We start from the raw sequence: 16,712 nt of genomic DNA on the forward strand, positions 1-16,712 counted from the left end.
TTGAATTAAAGTATTAAAACAGATTCCAAAATTTAAATGGGAAACATAATCTGAATTTTTTAATTCAATAGCACCCTGCAATTTAAAAGATCCAATCAACTGGATAATGGATAAATTCAAGTCCCATCCTATGCATGTTTTTCTCTCACTGAACAGATTACAGAAGGGTTGTGAATGCCATTTCTTGCTGACTGTTTTGGCTGAATGATGTGCACTCTTTCATTCTTTATATGTTTAATATATTTTAGGAGTCTCTGTTTATCTTCTCTCTTCAGACTGGTTGAGTTCTATCAGCCCATCCGTCAGTTCTTCTATAACCTGATCCATCCGGAGTACAACGCCGTGACAGACGTCTACGTCTTGATGTTTTTAGCAGACACCATTGATTTTATCATTATTGTCTTTGGATTTTCTGCATTTGGGGTAAATTTGAAAAGTATTTGGAAGTATAAAGAGTGATGATAATATATATTTATATATATATTTGCTTACAAATTATACACAATGCATGCCACTAGACAGCAAGGTTTCGGATCAGATCTGCCCTTATCTCTTCTCAATTGACTCTGAAAATGGACTTTCCATGGCTGTGTGTTGTGGCTCCCAGAAACATCAGGCTGGTGCTGATATCACATCCTCACTGTCAGAAGACCAAGTTCCCGGGCCGTTCCTCGTCATGGTGCTCATCCAGTTCGGCACGATGGTGGTGGATCGTGCCCTGTACCTCCGCAAGACAGTGATGGGAAAAGTGATTTTCCAGGTCGTCCTGGTGTTCGGCATCCATTTCTGGATGTTTTTCATCCTACCAGGAATCACGGAGAGGTAAAACAACACTGGGAACTACACTTCTCAGTTTAAGTTGAGGCAACAAACAGGATTTTGTGGCAAAATACTTACAAGGTACTTAAATCATTACAACTAGTTAAAAATAGATAAACCTGTCTCAGCTTAACAGTATTCCTCAGGACACAAATCAAATGGTCAAACTGGTATTCTTACACCACTGTTAATTAATGAATCAAAGAGAGCTGGTTGATGTGTGGGTGTGGCTAAGACTAGCCTCTTAATACAAAGAGAAAAATAAAGGAATAATAAACATTATATATATAAATAAAATAAAATTTATGCATTTAGCAGATGCTTTTATCCAAAGCGACTTACAGTGCATTCAGGCTATCAATTTTTACCTATCATTTGTTTAATATATATATATATATATATACATTAATTCAGGATGGTTTTTACATATTTTATTATATGTTCGTTAATCCTTAAAAAGATTAAAATAGGTTTGGTCTGTTAAATTTTTACATCATTTTGCATAGTATTAACAAAAATTTTATTTTCATCAACAAAATGTTATTTTAGTGAGAGTCTTAACTATTCATCTATAAACTATATAAAAAATAAACTGTATAGAAAATAAAATTCAGAGAAAAAAAAAACATTTCATATGGCCATATGAAAAGTTTACTAAATTCATCTAATTCATTAAAACCAGAATCCAGAAAAGTGAAAACTGAAAAACATGAAATCTGAGGAGAGGAAAAAACAAACAACAACAGAATTTGAGGAAAAAAGTCCTCAAAATGTAATTGTTGTTAAACTTAAAGTTTCATGATTTCAATTTAGACAATCTCTTTGTTTACTAAAAATGTATTTTAGCAATGGCATACAGAAATAAATAAATGTAATAAGAATATGTAGTAATCTGTTAGAACAAATGATGCAGAGAGGAATGTCCTGACAGGTGTTTGATCTCCTCTGTGCAGGCGCTTCAGTCAGAACCCGATCGCTCAGGTGTGGTACTTTGTCAAATGTATTTACTTCGGCCTGTCAGCGTATCAGATCCGCTGTGGATATCCAACTCGCATCCTGGGAAACTTCCTCACCAAGAGCTACAACTACATCAACCTCTTCCTCTTCCACGGGTGAGAAACCTGTCCAGGGAGATGTAGTTCTGATAAACATGTCTGATATCTCAGAGAGCATCAGATATCTCAGCTGATATATATATGATTTCAGACTATTTCAAATAAAGATAGTAAAAACACATGGATGACAGGTTTTTTATATTTATTTTACATAATCTATACTAAATTAGAAATAAATAAAAATGTTGAACTTAAATGGAAAGAAAAAAATCAGTAAAATAAACAGATTTATTCTTTAGATGGCAATTTATTGTTTGTGTAATCCTATTATAGGATTTATTTATTTATTTATTTTACAAAGAAAGAAATTGTTAAAAACATGAAATGTATAATATATTAGTCATTGGGAGCACAGGCGCTGACATTCTTATCACTGTCAAAATAAAAGTCCCATTTATTGTTACATTTTTTTTCTTTTTTTTAAAATCCCAGTTATCATCAAAGAAAAAGGCCCACTTATGATACATAATCCTAACATAAAAACTATCAACAATGCTGCTAATAAAAAGTCAAATATCATCTGTTATATTGGTCAACCACTAATTTTATAAGTAAAAGGAACTTAAAGCAAACCAAGTCGGTTTCTATACATAACGGATCCACCTGTTTAGTATTCGTTGTGTGTCCCAGGTTCCGTCTGATCCCGTTCCTGACGGAGCTGCGTGCGGTGATGGACTGGGTTTGGACGGACACGACGCTCAGCTTGTCTAGCTGGATCTGTGTGGAGGACATCTACGCTCACATCTTCATCCTGAAATGCTGGAGGGAGTCCGAGAAGGTAAGAGAGTGAGAAATAACACAGTCTACATAGAGCGCTTGCTCTTAAGGCAGCATCCTAAGCATATGTGTGTGGTCGTGTGGCAGCGTTACCCTCAGCCCAGCGGGCAGAAGAAGAAGAAGTTTGTCAAGTATGGAATGGGCGGTCTGATCGTGATGCTCCTGATCTGCATCGTTTGGTTCCCGCTGCTCTTCATGTCTCTGATCAAATCTGTGGCAGGAGTGGTCAACACCCCGCTGGACGTGTCCGTCACGCTCACGCTTGGAGGACTTCAGGTGCACGTCACACTTAGGACACTGTGCTGCTCATTTGCATGGTCATTTCAGATTTCTGCAGATTTTTTATGTTCTGTAAAAGCCAAGGAACATTTTATTGCTATTAATTCTGTCTCAGGTGTTTCTCCTGAAAGACATTTGTCAAGACAATTGAGTCATCCAGTAAGATTATAAGAAAGCACTTCAGATCAGTTAATTAGAAACGTTTGAGTTCATATTGAAGTGTTAATTTAGTATTGTTCAGATACTGTTAATATTTTGAATAAGTTTTTTTATTTTTATTTTTTTTTTATTTTACTTTTAGTTTTAGTAATTTTATGTTTTTGTCATTTTTTAAGTATTTTTATTAATATAATGTATTATCATTTATTATTATTATTAGACTTGATTATTTTTGTTTTCTTTTTTAGTTTAATTTAGTTACTTTTTTTGTAATTTTATATAATATCAGTTTTATTAGTTCTTGTATTTTGCTGTGTTTTTCTATTTATTTAAATTATATATTTATTATTATAAGTTATTATTCTTATTTTGTTTTCATTTTTTATTTTAGTTTAAACTTTAGTAATTATGTTATCTCAAGTTCTAATAGTTCTTGTTTTTTGCAGTGTTTTTCTATTTATTTAAATTATATATTTATTATTTTATAAGTTATTATTATTCTTTTGTTTTCATTTTTTTATTTTAGTTTAAACTTTAGTAATTATATTTTATCTCAAGTTCTATTAGTTCTTGTTTTTTTTGCACTGTTTTTGCAGTATTTACTAGGTGATTTGATGTTTTTGGAAGCGTTCAGATCTCAGGTTGTTAATTCACATGGTGCTCTTTTTTTATTTTTTCTTGTGTTTGTTTTATTCTGTTTTCAGCCGATCTTCACAATGAGCGCCCAGCTGAACCATGTGAAACAAATCTCTTCAGACACAGAGTTTGCCAAGTTGTCAAAAATATACCATGCTAATGCAGTAAGGAACTAACTGTCTGTTTAGATCACAGTGGCTCCTTCTTATTTTGACATGAACATGTTTTTTAGTAATATACCAATATATAGAAATGATTTCAGATATACCCGATGTGCTTTATTGTCAAACCAATGCAAGAAGCTAATATTGCCTGATACTGATAAATTGTGCATCCCGGATTGTTTCTAAAGAGTGCCCTGCTGTTCCTGGAGTCTTATAATTATGAGGATTTGACAATAGCAGAACTAGAAGGAAGTTCCAACTCGCTCTGGACCATCAGCCCCCCGAGCAAGAAGAACCTCATTAATATGCTCGATGACACAAGGGAGAAGTTTCCTCTCACCTTCACCTGGTCCATACAGAGGTAGAGTTCAACAGGCTTAGACAGAACCTGGTCTGCTAGCGGCGGCTGATGGGTGAAATAAAAATGTCAAAAAATGCAAAGATTTCATCCTGAGATCCCATAATGTTATTATATTTTACTAGATATCATATTCAAGGGATAGTTCACTGGAAATCTGCTTTTATGTTTTTCTTCAGTAGAACAGTAAAGAAGATATTTAGCTGATTCATAAAGTGCAAGTCAGCCCGCCTTTGAGAATTAAAAATTAATACCTGTGGCTCCCGACAATATATTGAGGTCTTATGAAGCAAAGCGATCGGTTAGTGCAAGAAACCAAACATTATTCACAACACTATTGCCTGTAATCCAGAGCCTAAGATGAGCAAATCATTCTTTTGGACTGGTTCAAGCAGACTGAATCATCCGATTCAGGTCACAACGGCTCGAGCAGCGCAGATCTACAAGTTTTTCAATCAAAAATCACTTTCAGACGCCTGACAGTCACTCCGACTGGAAATATCTGATCCTGTGATGAATGAATCATTCAGTGCTTCAGTTCCTAAAAGCAGTCACTGAACTGAGGAAACAGTTTGAATCTGATATGAGCATGAGTGAACCAAACGCTTGAATGAAGGGGCAAAGGTCTCAGCGGTTTCTCATTGTTTATGTAAAAGGGTGAGCTTATGAGCAACAGTTTATACACTTTATATACTTTAGACATGTAAAGCATTCAAGCAGAGTACAACGTGTTTAAAATAACACTATTAACTTCTTAATGAACTGTTGTACAAGATGAGTATCACATTTGCACTCTCTTGCCTACAGCTCGTGTGATATTTCTTAACTATGTGATGTACAGTAAATATGAGACAAAATAGGGGGCATTTTGCCCCATATCTTGAATTTTAGGGATATTCTCTAGGCTCCATCATGCAGTAAGTTGTTGCCCTGTCTCATATTAGTCATCAATCGCCTGTATGAAATGGCAAATGATCCACATAGGTCTGGGGCGGAGAAAGTGCGTTAAATGCATTAATAATTTTAACGTGTTATTTGTCTCCATAATTAAATAATCTGATTAACGCGTTAAATTACCAGCCCTAATAAAAAAATATGAAGCGTATATTATTTAAACATACTAGTGATAGTATTAAACCAGTTCACTGAAACAAACTGTCTGAAAGAAACAGATTTCCCCGTTTGCTTAAGGATCTGAATTAATGTAAATCATTTCAATTTTGTGTTCCCTGATATGCTGTTTTTGACTCTCAAAGTGCTGCTAGACGCTGACTTGCATTATATTAATCACCAAGGACCACGGCTTCAACTAAAAATCTTGGATGGCCTGAGGACGAGTCAATTAGCAGCAAATTTATTTTTTAAATATAATACAAATGAATAACAATTATAGACAACATTTTTTTGATTTCTTTCATGAGTTACTTTTAATCCAACAAATACAAAAAAGAGAATAATTTTGTCACAGTACAGTAATAGGAATTTATTTTGTTTAATATTTAATTTATTTTGTGTGAGCCAGACATGATTCATATTCATATCATCTCGTGAGAATTTGTTCTGCATGTAATGACATTGATATGAATTATGTGCCGCTCTGGTCAGGACAAAGATGTTAACGACAAAGACCGAGTTTTTCATTAATGAAGTAACTGAATTCATTTCTGTTTGGTTTCATTTGCTGAATTTATCCAACAGAAACCTCAGTTTAGGTGCCAAAGCTGAAACTGCAATAGGAAAACACACTATTAACTTGGACATACCCACGAGAACTAAGCTAAAGAAACTACTCAATGGAACCGAACACAAAGAAGTGTGAGTTCAAGCTTCAAACACAGACATATTTTCCCTTACTTTTTTTATCACTAAAAAGCCATTTGGCTGAATGGTAAATTGTAATGGTGTATTTTATTTAAGGCTCATCGAAAACATTTTTCCAAGATACATCAGAGCACCAAGCAACTCCAATGCCAAGCCTATTGCGCAGCTCTACAAAAATGGTAAAACAGCAGCTCTCCACCAGGCATAGCTTTGCCTTTGCTAAATTTCCCATGTGTTTCTACAGCATTCATTAACAGACCTGTTTCTCTTCCCTCTTCTGTGTGCTCTCTAAGGCAAAGAATACATGAACATCACACTGTCCTTACGTAATTCCAGCACAGACAACAAAGCGAAAAGAGACAGAACAGAGGCCATCCAAGAGTGGTGGGTCGTGAATCAGACAGAACCAGGGCCGTTATCTGTGGGCTCAGCCAGGAATGCAAACGAATCTGGTCTGGACATCTATATCTTCAGTGACGAAGTCAGTCCTCCCAGTCTGGGCTTTCTGGCTGGTTATGGGTGAGTGAAGTCATTTTTCTGTCCTTCCTGAAGGGGAGAATCTGATATGCTTGTCATGACGAGTTACAACTTAAACTCACAGCACTAACATTAAAGAGATGTATAGAGTGTTGTCTGTTTAAGAATACATTTTTAAAAACCAAATTTAAAGTTAAATTCGATACAGTGATGCACCCAAAAAGTGACAGTGAAGACATTTATAATGTTGCAAAAGATTTAAATAAATGCTGTTATTTTTGACTCCTGGGAATCCTGAAATAATCCTCAAAAATATTAATCAGCACAGCTGATTTCAACATGTTTAATAATCAAAAATGTTTCTTGAACAGTAAATCAGCATATTAGAATGATTTCTGAAGGATCATGTGACACTGAAGACTAGCTTGTGAATATATTCAAATAGAAACAAGTTTTTATTTTTATTTTAATGTACTGTTTTAACTGTGTTTATTATCAAATAAATGCAGCCTCTGTGAGCATAACATAAAAATGTATTCTACTGGCGTTAGTTTACAATATTAACTGATATGATGGATTAAAAAAAAAAAAATGATTTAAGAGAAGCATGATTCCATCACAGAATAATAATAATAAATCTCACAATTTGGACTTTTCTTCATGCAGCCCTTAGAAGAAAAAAAAAATTCTGCCATGGTCTAAAAATTAGTTAATTGCAAGTGTTTATCTTTCAATTCTGAGTTTTTTTTTTTCTTGGAATTGTGAGATATAAATTCATGATTACATGAAAAAAGTCAGAATCGTGAGGAATAAATACAATTTTGCGGGGGAAAAGTCTGAATTGTGAGATAAAATTCAGAATTATTACCTTTTTTTGCAATTCTAAATATATTCTAAAATCTCATAAATACATCTTGCAATTAGATTCTCCTTGCAGGTCTGAGTTTTTTATTTTTTATTTAATCAGAATTTTGAGAAGAAGTTGCAATTACTTTTTTTTTTTATTCCATGGTGAAAATGAGCTTCTATAGAAAAGGTCATAATGTTGCACATCCCAAATGAAATCCATATGAACCTAATGAAGATAGATTTGATCAATCTAGGATTAAAGCGTATTTAACTCAAGTTAAACATGTGAACCTGTGTGTGCACAGGATCATGGGGCTGTACATGTCGGTGGTTCTGGTTATCGGGAAGTTTGTGCGTGAATTCTTCAGCGGGATCTCGCACACCATCATGTTCGATGAGCTGCCTAACGTGAACCGCATCCTCAAGCTCTGCACTGACATCTTCCTGGTCCGAGAGACGGGAGAACTGGACCTGGAGGAAGACCTGTACACCAAACTCATCTTCCTCTACCGCTCTCCAGAAACCATGATCAAGTGGGCCAGAGAGAAGAGTGAGTGAGGATGATGACGCTGGCCTTCGGAGGAACTCCAAACGAACCACGAGAAGCACAAAGTGTGAATTGCACGTGTTGGATTGAACTGATTGTTCTTCATGCTAACTGATGTAACGTTAGCACTCGTGTCGTTTTTTTATCCAGTGTATGTGAACTTGCTAGTGTTTTTAAGGGCTTGATAAATGAACTTTAGGGCTTCGTCTATGATGCAACTTTCACCTTAATTAAGAAATACTCAACCTGCTTTAGAATTAGCAGGACCGAAGCCCTTTAGGTGGCGCTGTGAATGACTTGACTGTCCCTATTTGCATTATTTCATTTGTACAATCAACTAGATGCATCATGATCCACTATCTTTCTCAGGATACATTCGGATCATTTCACGAGAACAGGATAGCAACCTTTTTTCTCATGTGCAACAAAGTGCGAAGAGGAACATACGCAGCTAACATCTGTAATTTATGAACACAGATTTGGGAAGTGAAAAGTACGTTTGGTGTTTTATATGTATAATGACTTTTCATAACTAATGGGAGAATATTTTCACACTATAATGAATTATCAGTTTCAGCAACTCATTTGTTAAACAGAGAGAATTCATGTTTCTGTGCACATTTCTTGGTAAATCCAAATGATTTCAGGAGTAATTTAAACAGATTTGTTCAGAAGGGTTAAAATGGATTTCTGTGTGGATTTCTTCACAAATCCAAGTGATTTTATGAACAAATTGCACAGAAATCGGTTCAGAATGAATTTTAAAAGTTTCTTCATAAATCCAAATGATTTTATGAATTATTTATACATGAAATGTTCTAAATGTTTTTTTTTTTGTTTCTTCACAACATTTTTTTATGTTTATTTCCACAGAAATAAGTAAAAAAAAAACGAATTTAAATTTGCTTCTTTCTACATTTCTTTGTAAATTCTAATGATTTTATGAATAATTTAAATGGAAATTAGTTCAGGACAGATTTTTGAATGTTTCTTCATAAATTCAAATGAATTTATTAATTATTTATACATAAGAATAAATTTGTTTGTATACATTTCTTCATAAAAACACGATTTTTAATGGATTATTTATACAGAAATTTGTTACAAATGATTTTTTAATGTGTTTCTCCGTAAATCCGAAGGATTTTATGGATGATATACACAGAAATGCATTCAGAATTCATGAAATATGAGCAAAATCAATTATTTCCCAAAGCATTGTTTGATTTTCACAATGCAACAACGGCGTAAAATGTGCTTCATTCATGCTACATGAACAGAATGAACATTTTAGGTTAGTTCAGCCCATGTTTTAATGAATGATTATGTGGTTAAAAATCTGACTTGTGGTGACAGTGAATAATGAATGTTAGTTATTAACAGATCCTTGAAGACATGACACATTTGCAGATTGTTACAGTAGAGTTATTACTGTTCATATGCATCGCCAGGACTGCGAGTTGTGCTCGTCGGAAAGCGGTTTGTACATGGAGAAGAATCTGACTCATATTTGTACTTCATACTTGTATTTATTTGAGCAATATGACAGGTGAGTCATTTTTTTCATACTCCATTGGCAGCCATACTCAGGAACGAGCTTTCTTTGGATCAGGGTCTCACAGATGTACTGCTGGAGTCTCAATTTACTATGGGATCATGTATATGATTGATATGACTATCAATATGAGCTCCATGCTGATGGATCGTCTTGTGCTGATGCTCAAAGATGACACTCAATATAGTTTTGAGTGCATCTTTGAACTATGCATTAGTCTTTAATGTCGCATTAATGACAATTAATGTTTGACATGAAACGCTTTCATTACCTTATGTGTGCAGAACTTTTTCAGCAACCTCAAAATGGGGAAAAATGGAAACTGTATCTGGATGAAACAGGAAATGGGAGTTTATTGACTTCAAACAAAGCACACGATTAAAGGACAAAAGTGCCCCTTTTATTCACATTTTTTCCCCCTGTATTTCTCATTGTTTCACAGTTTGCACAGAAATATTACACAGCACAGCTGTTTTCAACATTGCTAATAATCAGAAATGTTTTTTGATCAGTAAATCATCATATTATTCTGATTTCTGAAGATCACACTGAAGACTGGAGGAATGATGCTGAAAATACAGCTGTGCAGCACAGAAATAAATGAAATTTTACAATACTGTATATACACATAGAAATCAGTTATTTTAAATTATAATAGTATTTCACAACATTAGTTTTTACTGTATTTTTAATCAAATAAATGCAGTATTATTAAGTAAGAGGCAGCATAAGAAGCTTCTTTCAGAAGAAAAAAACCTTTATAGCTCTACACTGTATATTTATTATTTTTATTTTTCATTTCAAAAAATTTTTATTTTTCATTTTTTCATTTCAAAATTCATGATGAAGAAAATGTCTAATATGTAAACACACAGAAATTGGGACACTCCTACAGATGGGACAAACAGGAACAGAATTCCTCAGGAATGACTCTCTGCACAAAGACAGGAAACACTGATATGCTTGTTCACACACACTCACACACACACACACTCATGGATGGAGGAGTCTGTCATTCTCTCCATTAACATAAACCTCCCTCGTAATCGTCGTCTTCCTCTGCGGGTGTAGGACCAGCGCTGCCTCCTTGAGGAGCACCAGGAGCTTTCTTCTTCTTCCCACCGCCTCCACCGGGCACCTTCAGAGAGATCGCCAGCTTGGCATACTGCACACACACACACACACACACGAGAAAACAGCTAGTTATCACTGAATGATCAGATGATTATTGGATTTTTGGGAATATAGTTAATGCCTGGGCCTGGTAAATATATTACGTTTACACCAATGTTATTGTTAATTAAATATAAAATCATAAAAAACCTTTTTTAACTTGAAATAAAATATGCAATATATAAAATTAAATATTTTAAAAACAACTTACACTTATTTTATTTCAGCTTGTTGCAAAGGTATTTTTGTTTTAAGTTGTAGTACAAAATTTACTTAAAAAATAAAAATAAGAGTTAAAACTAAAATACAAGAGAAAAACTACACATGCATATTAAATATAACATAAAAATGAACAACTAAAGTAAAAAAAAAAAATTAAGCAAATGCAAACTAATGTATATATACAAATAAGTGATCCTTAACAATCCTTAACAGAAATTGTTTGTCAATTTGAATGATAATGATTTTACAGAAAAATTATACTAACATGTACACTATTGATCAAATGTTTGGGGTCAGTAAAATTCAACATTTTTAAAATGAATTGAAAAATATATATTCTTAAAGAAATTTTAACTCACAAATACTTAGCTAAATGACTTCTTTATTGAGCGTAATGAGTTTTTTTTTCTCTTTTTTTTCACAGTATTGTTCTATTTGGAGTGTAATATGATGTCTGAGACTCACGTCGTTGTCCATGTACTTCAGTAAAGGTGAGTTGCACACGCGTGACATCACATCCTCGTCCTGCTCATCAAACGCCGCCAGTAACGTCTCCATCGAAACACAGTCCTCGCTCCCGCTGAACCCTGGGAGACTGAACAACACAATAACTTCATACTGAGCAGAGATGATGCAAGGACGATGGATGATGTTACTCGTTCGTACCTGTAACTTTCTCTGACACACTTGTCTGCAGCCACAAAGTCTCCTCTGTGGAGATGAACCAGCACTTGAGCAATGGTTTTCTGCAATATCAAACATCTGTTGAAACTAATGCAATATTATAAAGCTAAATTGTACATTAAAAGTTTATTCCAAAAACTCCAGTTGAATATCAGTATTTGCACCTTAAAGCAGGTCGGGTAATTCTCAATTTCCTTGTACATGTTCTTCTCTTTCTGAAGGGACACAGCAGCCTCGTCCAGCCTGAGGACAAGAACCAACACACACTTTAATAAAGAATACATTACACTGGTTTATTCATGATCCTTGAACAGCTAGCATACAGAATCATGAACGAGATTCATGTACTGAAGCAGTGTTAGTTTGCTATCATTATTATAATACATGGCATTACATAGTATTTCTTGTTTTCTATTCTTTTTTTAATATTTTAAATTTTTTCACTTTAATTTAAATTTTTTTTGTGATTTTTACATTTATTTAAAATTTTCCATTTCATTTTTTATGTCATTTTAGTACTTCAACTTCAATAAAAAAAATAGAAATGTGCCAACTAACTGAAATAAAATAAGTTAATAAGAATTTGTTTTTATTTTTATATTTTTATTTTTAAGTAAACATTTTAGTAATGCTGTGTGTTTTTATACTTTTTTATGTTTGTTTATTTATTTATTTGATTAATTTACTTTAATTTTTATTTCAATTTGAATCACTATAGTACTTTTTGCCTTGGCAGCTAACTGAAGATAAGTTTAAGGGTTCTGACTATTAGGATTTCTATTATACTGATATAAATATAGTTTACGTAACAACACTTTTGAAGGCATTAGAAAAGCTAACGAGGACGATTATCAGTGAATTACGACTATAATTAACTTTTGTGTCTCAGACAAAGCTATGACATGACTTCAGATGACTTGTAATATAGCACTTAATTCATATAGACTATAATGAAGATTTATATTGTGAAACAGTGTTATTTCTGTACTCTATTACTATAGTATTTGTAAAAAAAAACATTAATTCGTTTTATGCTTTTCATTTTCAGTTTTTCTGTTAATTTAAGTTTTTGTAATTTTGTTGTTGTGTTTTTGTCATTTTTATAAAAAAATATCTTAATTTTAAATCAATTTTAACTTGTTTATATTTCATTTATTTTATTTCAATGAATACATTATATATATATATATATATATATATATATATATATATTTAGTTTTAGTTAACAGCACTGTTGTGAAGTCATCAGGAGAGCAAGTGAAGTAATGAAGGTGATTAAATGATATTATATGCAACTATTTAATTTACTGAACACTAAACAAAGGCGGTATTATGACATGGACTATTAATGCTGAAATGGCACCTATTATGCTTTTTTAAATTTTATATTTCCTTTAGTAAGTAATACAGCTGATACGAGCACAAAGTCATAATAATAGAGACTTCATCTCTCCAACAGAAAATCTTGCCTGAAATGCCTTATTTGTAATCCTGCTATTATTTCTGTGATTTAGCTATGATTGCATAATGCCCACCTACTGCTGCTTTGGCTTGCCCAAAAAGAGCAGTAAAGTGATGTCGAGGAGATGCTGTTTTTTCACCGCGAAGGCAAAGAAACATATGGACTTCCAATATGGATGGCAGTTACTATACAGTAGATATACAGTAATACTGTTTACAGCTGTTGAAACTCGATTACGATAAATTTACCAGTTTATAAAAGATTGGGGTCGGCTGACCAATCAGAGTGGACTTGACTTTTCAGAAGGCGGAGCTTTAAAGCAACAGGAAGTTAAACAGAGCGTTCCATGTGTTTTCTGAACTTTAAATCATGTTAATCATCATAACTGAGCATCATTTGGGCGGTTTAATGCTTAAACACATACCTGCGCAGTCTCACCAGAAGTCTGGAGGCTTTTCCCAGAAGCTCTGCGGCCTGTCTGAGACGATCTTCATTCTGAACACATCACAGAGCAGTTCACATGGGTTACGCATGAGTATTTAGGATGATCATGTTTGCATTTCCTCACCTCAAACACAGATGCGGCCTTCTGGTACAAGTCCACGGCTTTCTCCAGATCCATCGGCTCGATGAGTCTGAAAAAGCAGATGGCACTAGTTAACACTGGTAATGGTAACACAAGCTTTGCATGCATATTATAGTTGTTTACACATGAGAAAGCACATAAGTGACCTCTCAGGAAGTGTTTCAATCCGTTTACTCACTTCCCAGCCCTGTCCAAGGCCATTCCAGCGGTGCCAGACGTCCCATTCTCCATGTACATGATGCTGGCCTTCTCGATCAGCTGAATGGCTTCAGACATTTTCTTCATGTCCTGCCGACGTACAAGAGACATTCAGACACTCCTCAAACCTACAGGCCATCCATAACAATCCCTGTGTGACCAACTCACCTTCAGCATCATGCCGGCTTGTTCATACGCTCTGAGAAGAAGAACAGCATGAGTTATGATGGGTGCCATTGTGTGTGTGTGTGTGTGTTCACTGCTCTGTGTGTGTGCATTTCGGATGGGTTAAATGCAGAGCACAAATTCTGAGTATGGGTCACCATACTTGGCTGAATGTCACTTCACTTTTTTTTTTTTTTTTTTTTTTTTTTTCACTCACTTTTTTTTTTTTTTTTTTTTTAAGATCTACGTAGAAAGTTATAGAACAATAGTATGTTAACTATTAAAAGAAACTGGAAGACTTTAGATTAGTTTGGCTTTGGATTGTCTGTACAGATGTAGGGGTAAATAAGTATATGAAATATTAATGCTCACTTACTTTGCTGCATGGAAGAGTCTGTGAATTTTAGTTAAGTAAATATAAGTACCGAATGAGAGAATAAAACCAAGAGTTAATCAAATTCTACACTGTTTGAAAGTTTGGGGTTGGTAGGAGTTTTCTCTTCTGCTCAACAAGGCTGCATTTAATTGATCAAAAAATATTGTAAACTGTTATATTGTGAAATATTATTATAAAATTTAAAGTAACTGTTTTCTATGGGAATATATTGTAAAATGTAATTTATTTCTGTGTTGCGCAGCTGTATTTTTAGCATCATTTCTCCAGTCTTCAGTGTTACATGATCTTCAGAAATTATTCTAATATGCTGATTTGCTGCTCAAGAAACATTTCTGAATATTTTCAGTGTTGAAAACAGTTTTCTGCTTAACATTTCCATGGAAACCATCATACATTCATTTTCCAGGATGCTTTGATCAAAAGATCCCTGCTGAATAAATTTTTTTTCTTAAAATAAAATAAAATCTTACTGTCCTCAAAATTATGAAAGTATTGTTCATATACAGTATATGGCACATTCTGCCAATACATTTTTCCTAGTATTTACAGATAAATCACAAATAAACATAAGAATTACAGATACAGTAACCCCCAGTGATATACGGCTGTTAAATTAACTATGATAATTATGATTTCTTCTTCTGTCCTGAACTAGTAACTGGAGTCTGATGTGCAGGAGAAGGATACGCTTTGTTTTCTGTGTGGTACTCGGCCTCCTTCAGATACGCATCCTTCGCTTGTTCAAACTGTTTGGCGTTTTTAAAAGCCACAGCTGATATAACACCAACAGACATTATGTTATGGTCATAATATTTCACTGTATCTTTCAATAACATCAATGCAAGACATCACTTCATTCATCACCTGCTTTTGCCATCTCTGAAGCGGCTCCATCATAATCTGGTTTCCACTTGGTCATGCTGGTCTTCAAGCTGAATGAGGTAAAATTCAACTGTTTTACGGTGTTCATCGAAAAAGAATCAGTGTGTTTAAATGTACTGCATGTGTATAACTAAAAAGTATAACATTTGAAGTGTAGATCAATATATATAGCACATATAAAGTACTTGAATAAAACTTTAACTGTAGTGTTATTTGATATGACATTTGAAGTAAATATATTTTAAATGCACTCAAATTAAATTTCATCATTAGAAATATGTAATTAAAATATTTATTTAAATAAACGACTTATAAATTTCAATAGAACTTATATTAAAGTATACTTTTGTTTACCATGAATGCTTGTCAGTATATTCAGCAGTACACTTTAAAAATATTTTAAAGACAATATAGTTATGAAATTACATATACAGATGTACTTTAGTCAGAAAACACATAGGCTCAATATAAATTTAAACTATAATGCATTTTCATTTAATTGTAAATACTATACAATTAGGTGTTTAAAACATTGCATTCAGTTCACACTTATATTTTTTTTAAAGAATTTTCTGTACTCTTTTTAAAGTATTTATTTTCCCCAAGGGAACTCATATTACAAAAAAAAAAAATTAAATCATCATAATGCACATAATTTAGGTGAATGCAAAGTGTGTCCAAAAAACACGTGTGTAACAGAACTTTAGATTTTAAATCTTCTGTTTACCGACATGTCTGTGACAACTTGCCCCGGTACTCCCCTACATGATGGGCACATACTGTAAACATGCAATGCTTTTCAGGAATGGCCCACATCATCAGTAGAACCCTCATAACAATGACCACATCAGGACCACTGCAGCTGTCGCCAAGGTAACCTCTAGCTAGCACTGCACGCGCGATTACGCAATCAGTCTCGCTGTGGAATATTATAATGATCGCGTATCATCTCACTTAATCATCAGGACAAAACTGCACCAATGATTGAGTTGAAAAACCAGCTGCATCCGCTTATCTAGCAGTATTAGTGACAGTCTGACTGACAGCGACAGCAGGCCGATCCGAACGCAGTGTGTGTGTGTGTGTGTGTGTGTGTGTGTGTGAAACGATGTGTTCTGTCCGCTCATTCATATGAGAATAGTCCTTATCTCACCATTTCTCGGCTTTGGCGATGTGATCGTGCGCCTCGTTGATCTTCTGCGCGGCCATGGCTCTCGGTTTGGCGGATGAAGAGGACACAGACCGACCCGCTGCTCGCGAGGATGACGATGAGGATGGACGGTTACGTAGATTATCCTGATTTTCTCCAAGAGCTCAACCACGTCACGATGGTTTCTACGGGAGCCCGAGGGGATGCTGTAATGCAACATTCAACATCTGCGATTCA

General features: G+C 34.2%; 2 protein-coding genes across 2 annotated transcripts in view; one reads left to right on the plus strand and one right to left on the minus strand.

Annotated features, from left to right (window-relative positions):
- The window catches only part of LOC132154454 (piezo-type mechanosensitive ion channel component 2-like), a 71,379-nt gene extending 62,559 nt beyond the window's left edge, over positions 1 to 8,820 (plus strand). Inside the window, exons 44-54 of the mRNA XM_059563018.1 lie at positions 276 to 423; positions 608 to 822; positions 1,773 to 1,931; positions 2,565 to 2,712; positions 2,799 to 2,987; positions 3,854 to 3,949; positions 4,138 to 4,310; positions 6,006 to 6,122; positions 6,225 to 6,307; positions 6,422 to 6,647; positions 7,760 to 8,820. Coding sequence (XP_059419001.1) covers positions 276 to 423; positions 608 to 822; positions 1,773 to 1,931; positions 2,565 to 2,712; positions 2,799 to 2,987; positions 3,854 to 3,949; positions 4,138 to 4,310; positions 6,006 to 6,122; positions 6,225 to 6,307; positions 6,422 to 6,647; positions 7,760 to 8,012 — 1,807 coding nt within the window. The 3' untranslated portion in view covers positions 8,013 to 8,820. The remainder of the gene's footprint in view (positions 1 to 275; positions 424 to 607; positions 823 to 1,772; positions 1,932 to 2,564; positions 2,713 to 2,798; positions 2,988 to 3,853; positions 3,950 to 4,137; positions 4,311 to 6,005; positions 6,123 to 6,224; positions 6,308 to 6,421; positions 6,648 to 7,759) is intronic.
- A 1,572-nt stretch (positions 8,821 to 10,392) lies between these two features.
- Positions 10,393 to 16,712, minus strand: part of napgb (N-ethylmaleimide-sensitive factor attachment protein, gamma b) — a 6,370-nt gene continuing 50 nt past the window's right edge. Inside the window, exons 1-12 of the mRNA XM_059562742.1 lie at positions 16,479 to 16,712; positions 15,308 to 15,375; positions 15,131 to 15,215; positions 14,423 to 14,440; positions 14,050 to 14,080; positions 13,862 to 13,971; positions 13,666 to 13,732; positions 13,522 to 13,592; positions 11,800 to 11,878; positions 11,618 to 11,697; positions 11,417 to 11,546; positions 10,393 to 10,721 (exon numbers count right to left, since the gene is read on the minus strand). The exon at positions 16,479 to 16,712 is cut by the window's right edge and continues 50 nt beyond it. Of these exons, the coding sequence (XP_059418725.1) occupies positions 10,581 to 10,721; positions 11,417 to 11,546; positions 11,618 to 11,697; positions 11,800 to 11,878; positions 13,522 to 13,592; positions 13,666 to 13,732; positions 13,862 to 13,971; positions 14,050 to 14,080; positions 14,423 to 14,440; positions 15,131 to 15,215; positions 15,308 to 15,375; positions 16,479 to 16,534 (936 nt within the window). The 5' untranslated portion in view covers positions 16,535 to 16,712 and the 3' untranslated portion in view covers positions 10,393 to 10,580. The remainder of the gene's footprint in view (positions 10,722 to 11,416; positions 11,547 to 11,617; positions 11,698 to 11,799; positions 11,879 to 13,521; positions 13,593 to 13,665; positions 13,733 to 13,861; positions 13,972 to 14,049; positions 14,081 to 14,422; positions 14,441 to 15,130; positions 15,216 to 15,307; positions 15,376 to 16,478) is intronic.

This window comes from Carassius carassius, chromosome 12 (assembly GCF_963082965.1).
Source record: "Carassius carassius chromosome 12, fCarCar2.1, whole genome shotgun sequence".
Lineage (NCBI taxonomy): Eukaryota > Metazoa > Chordata > Actinopteri > Cypriniformes > Cyprinidae > Carassius > Carassius carassius.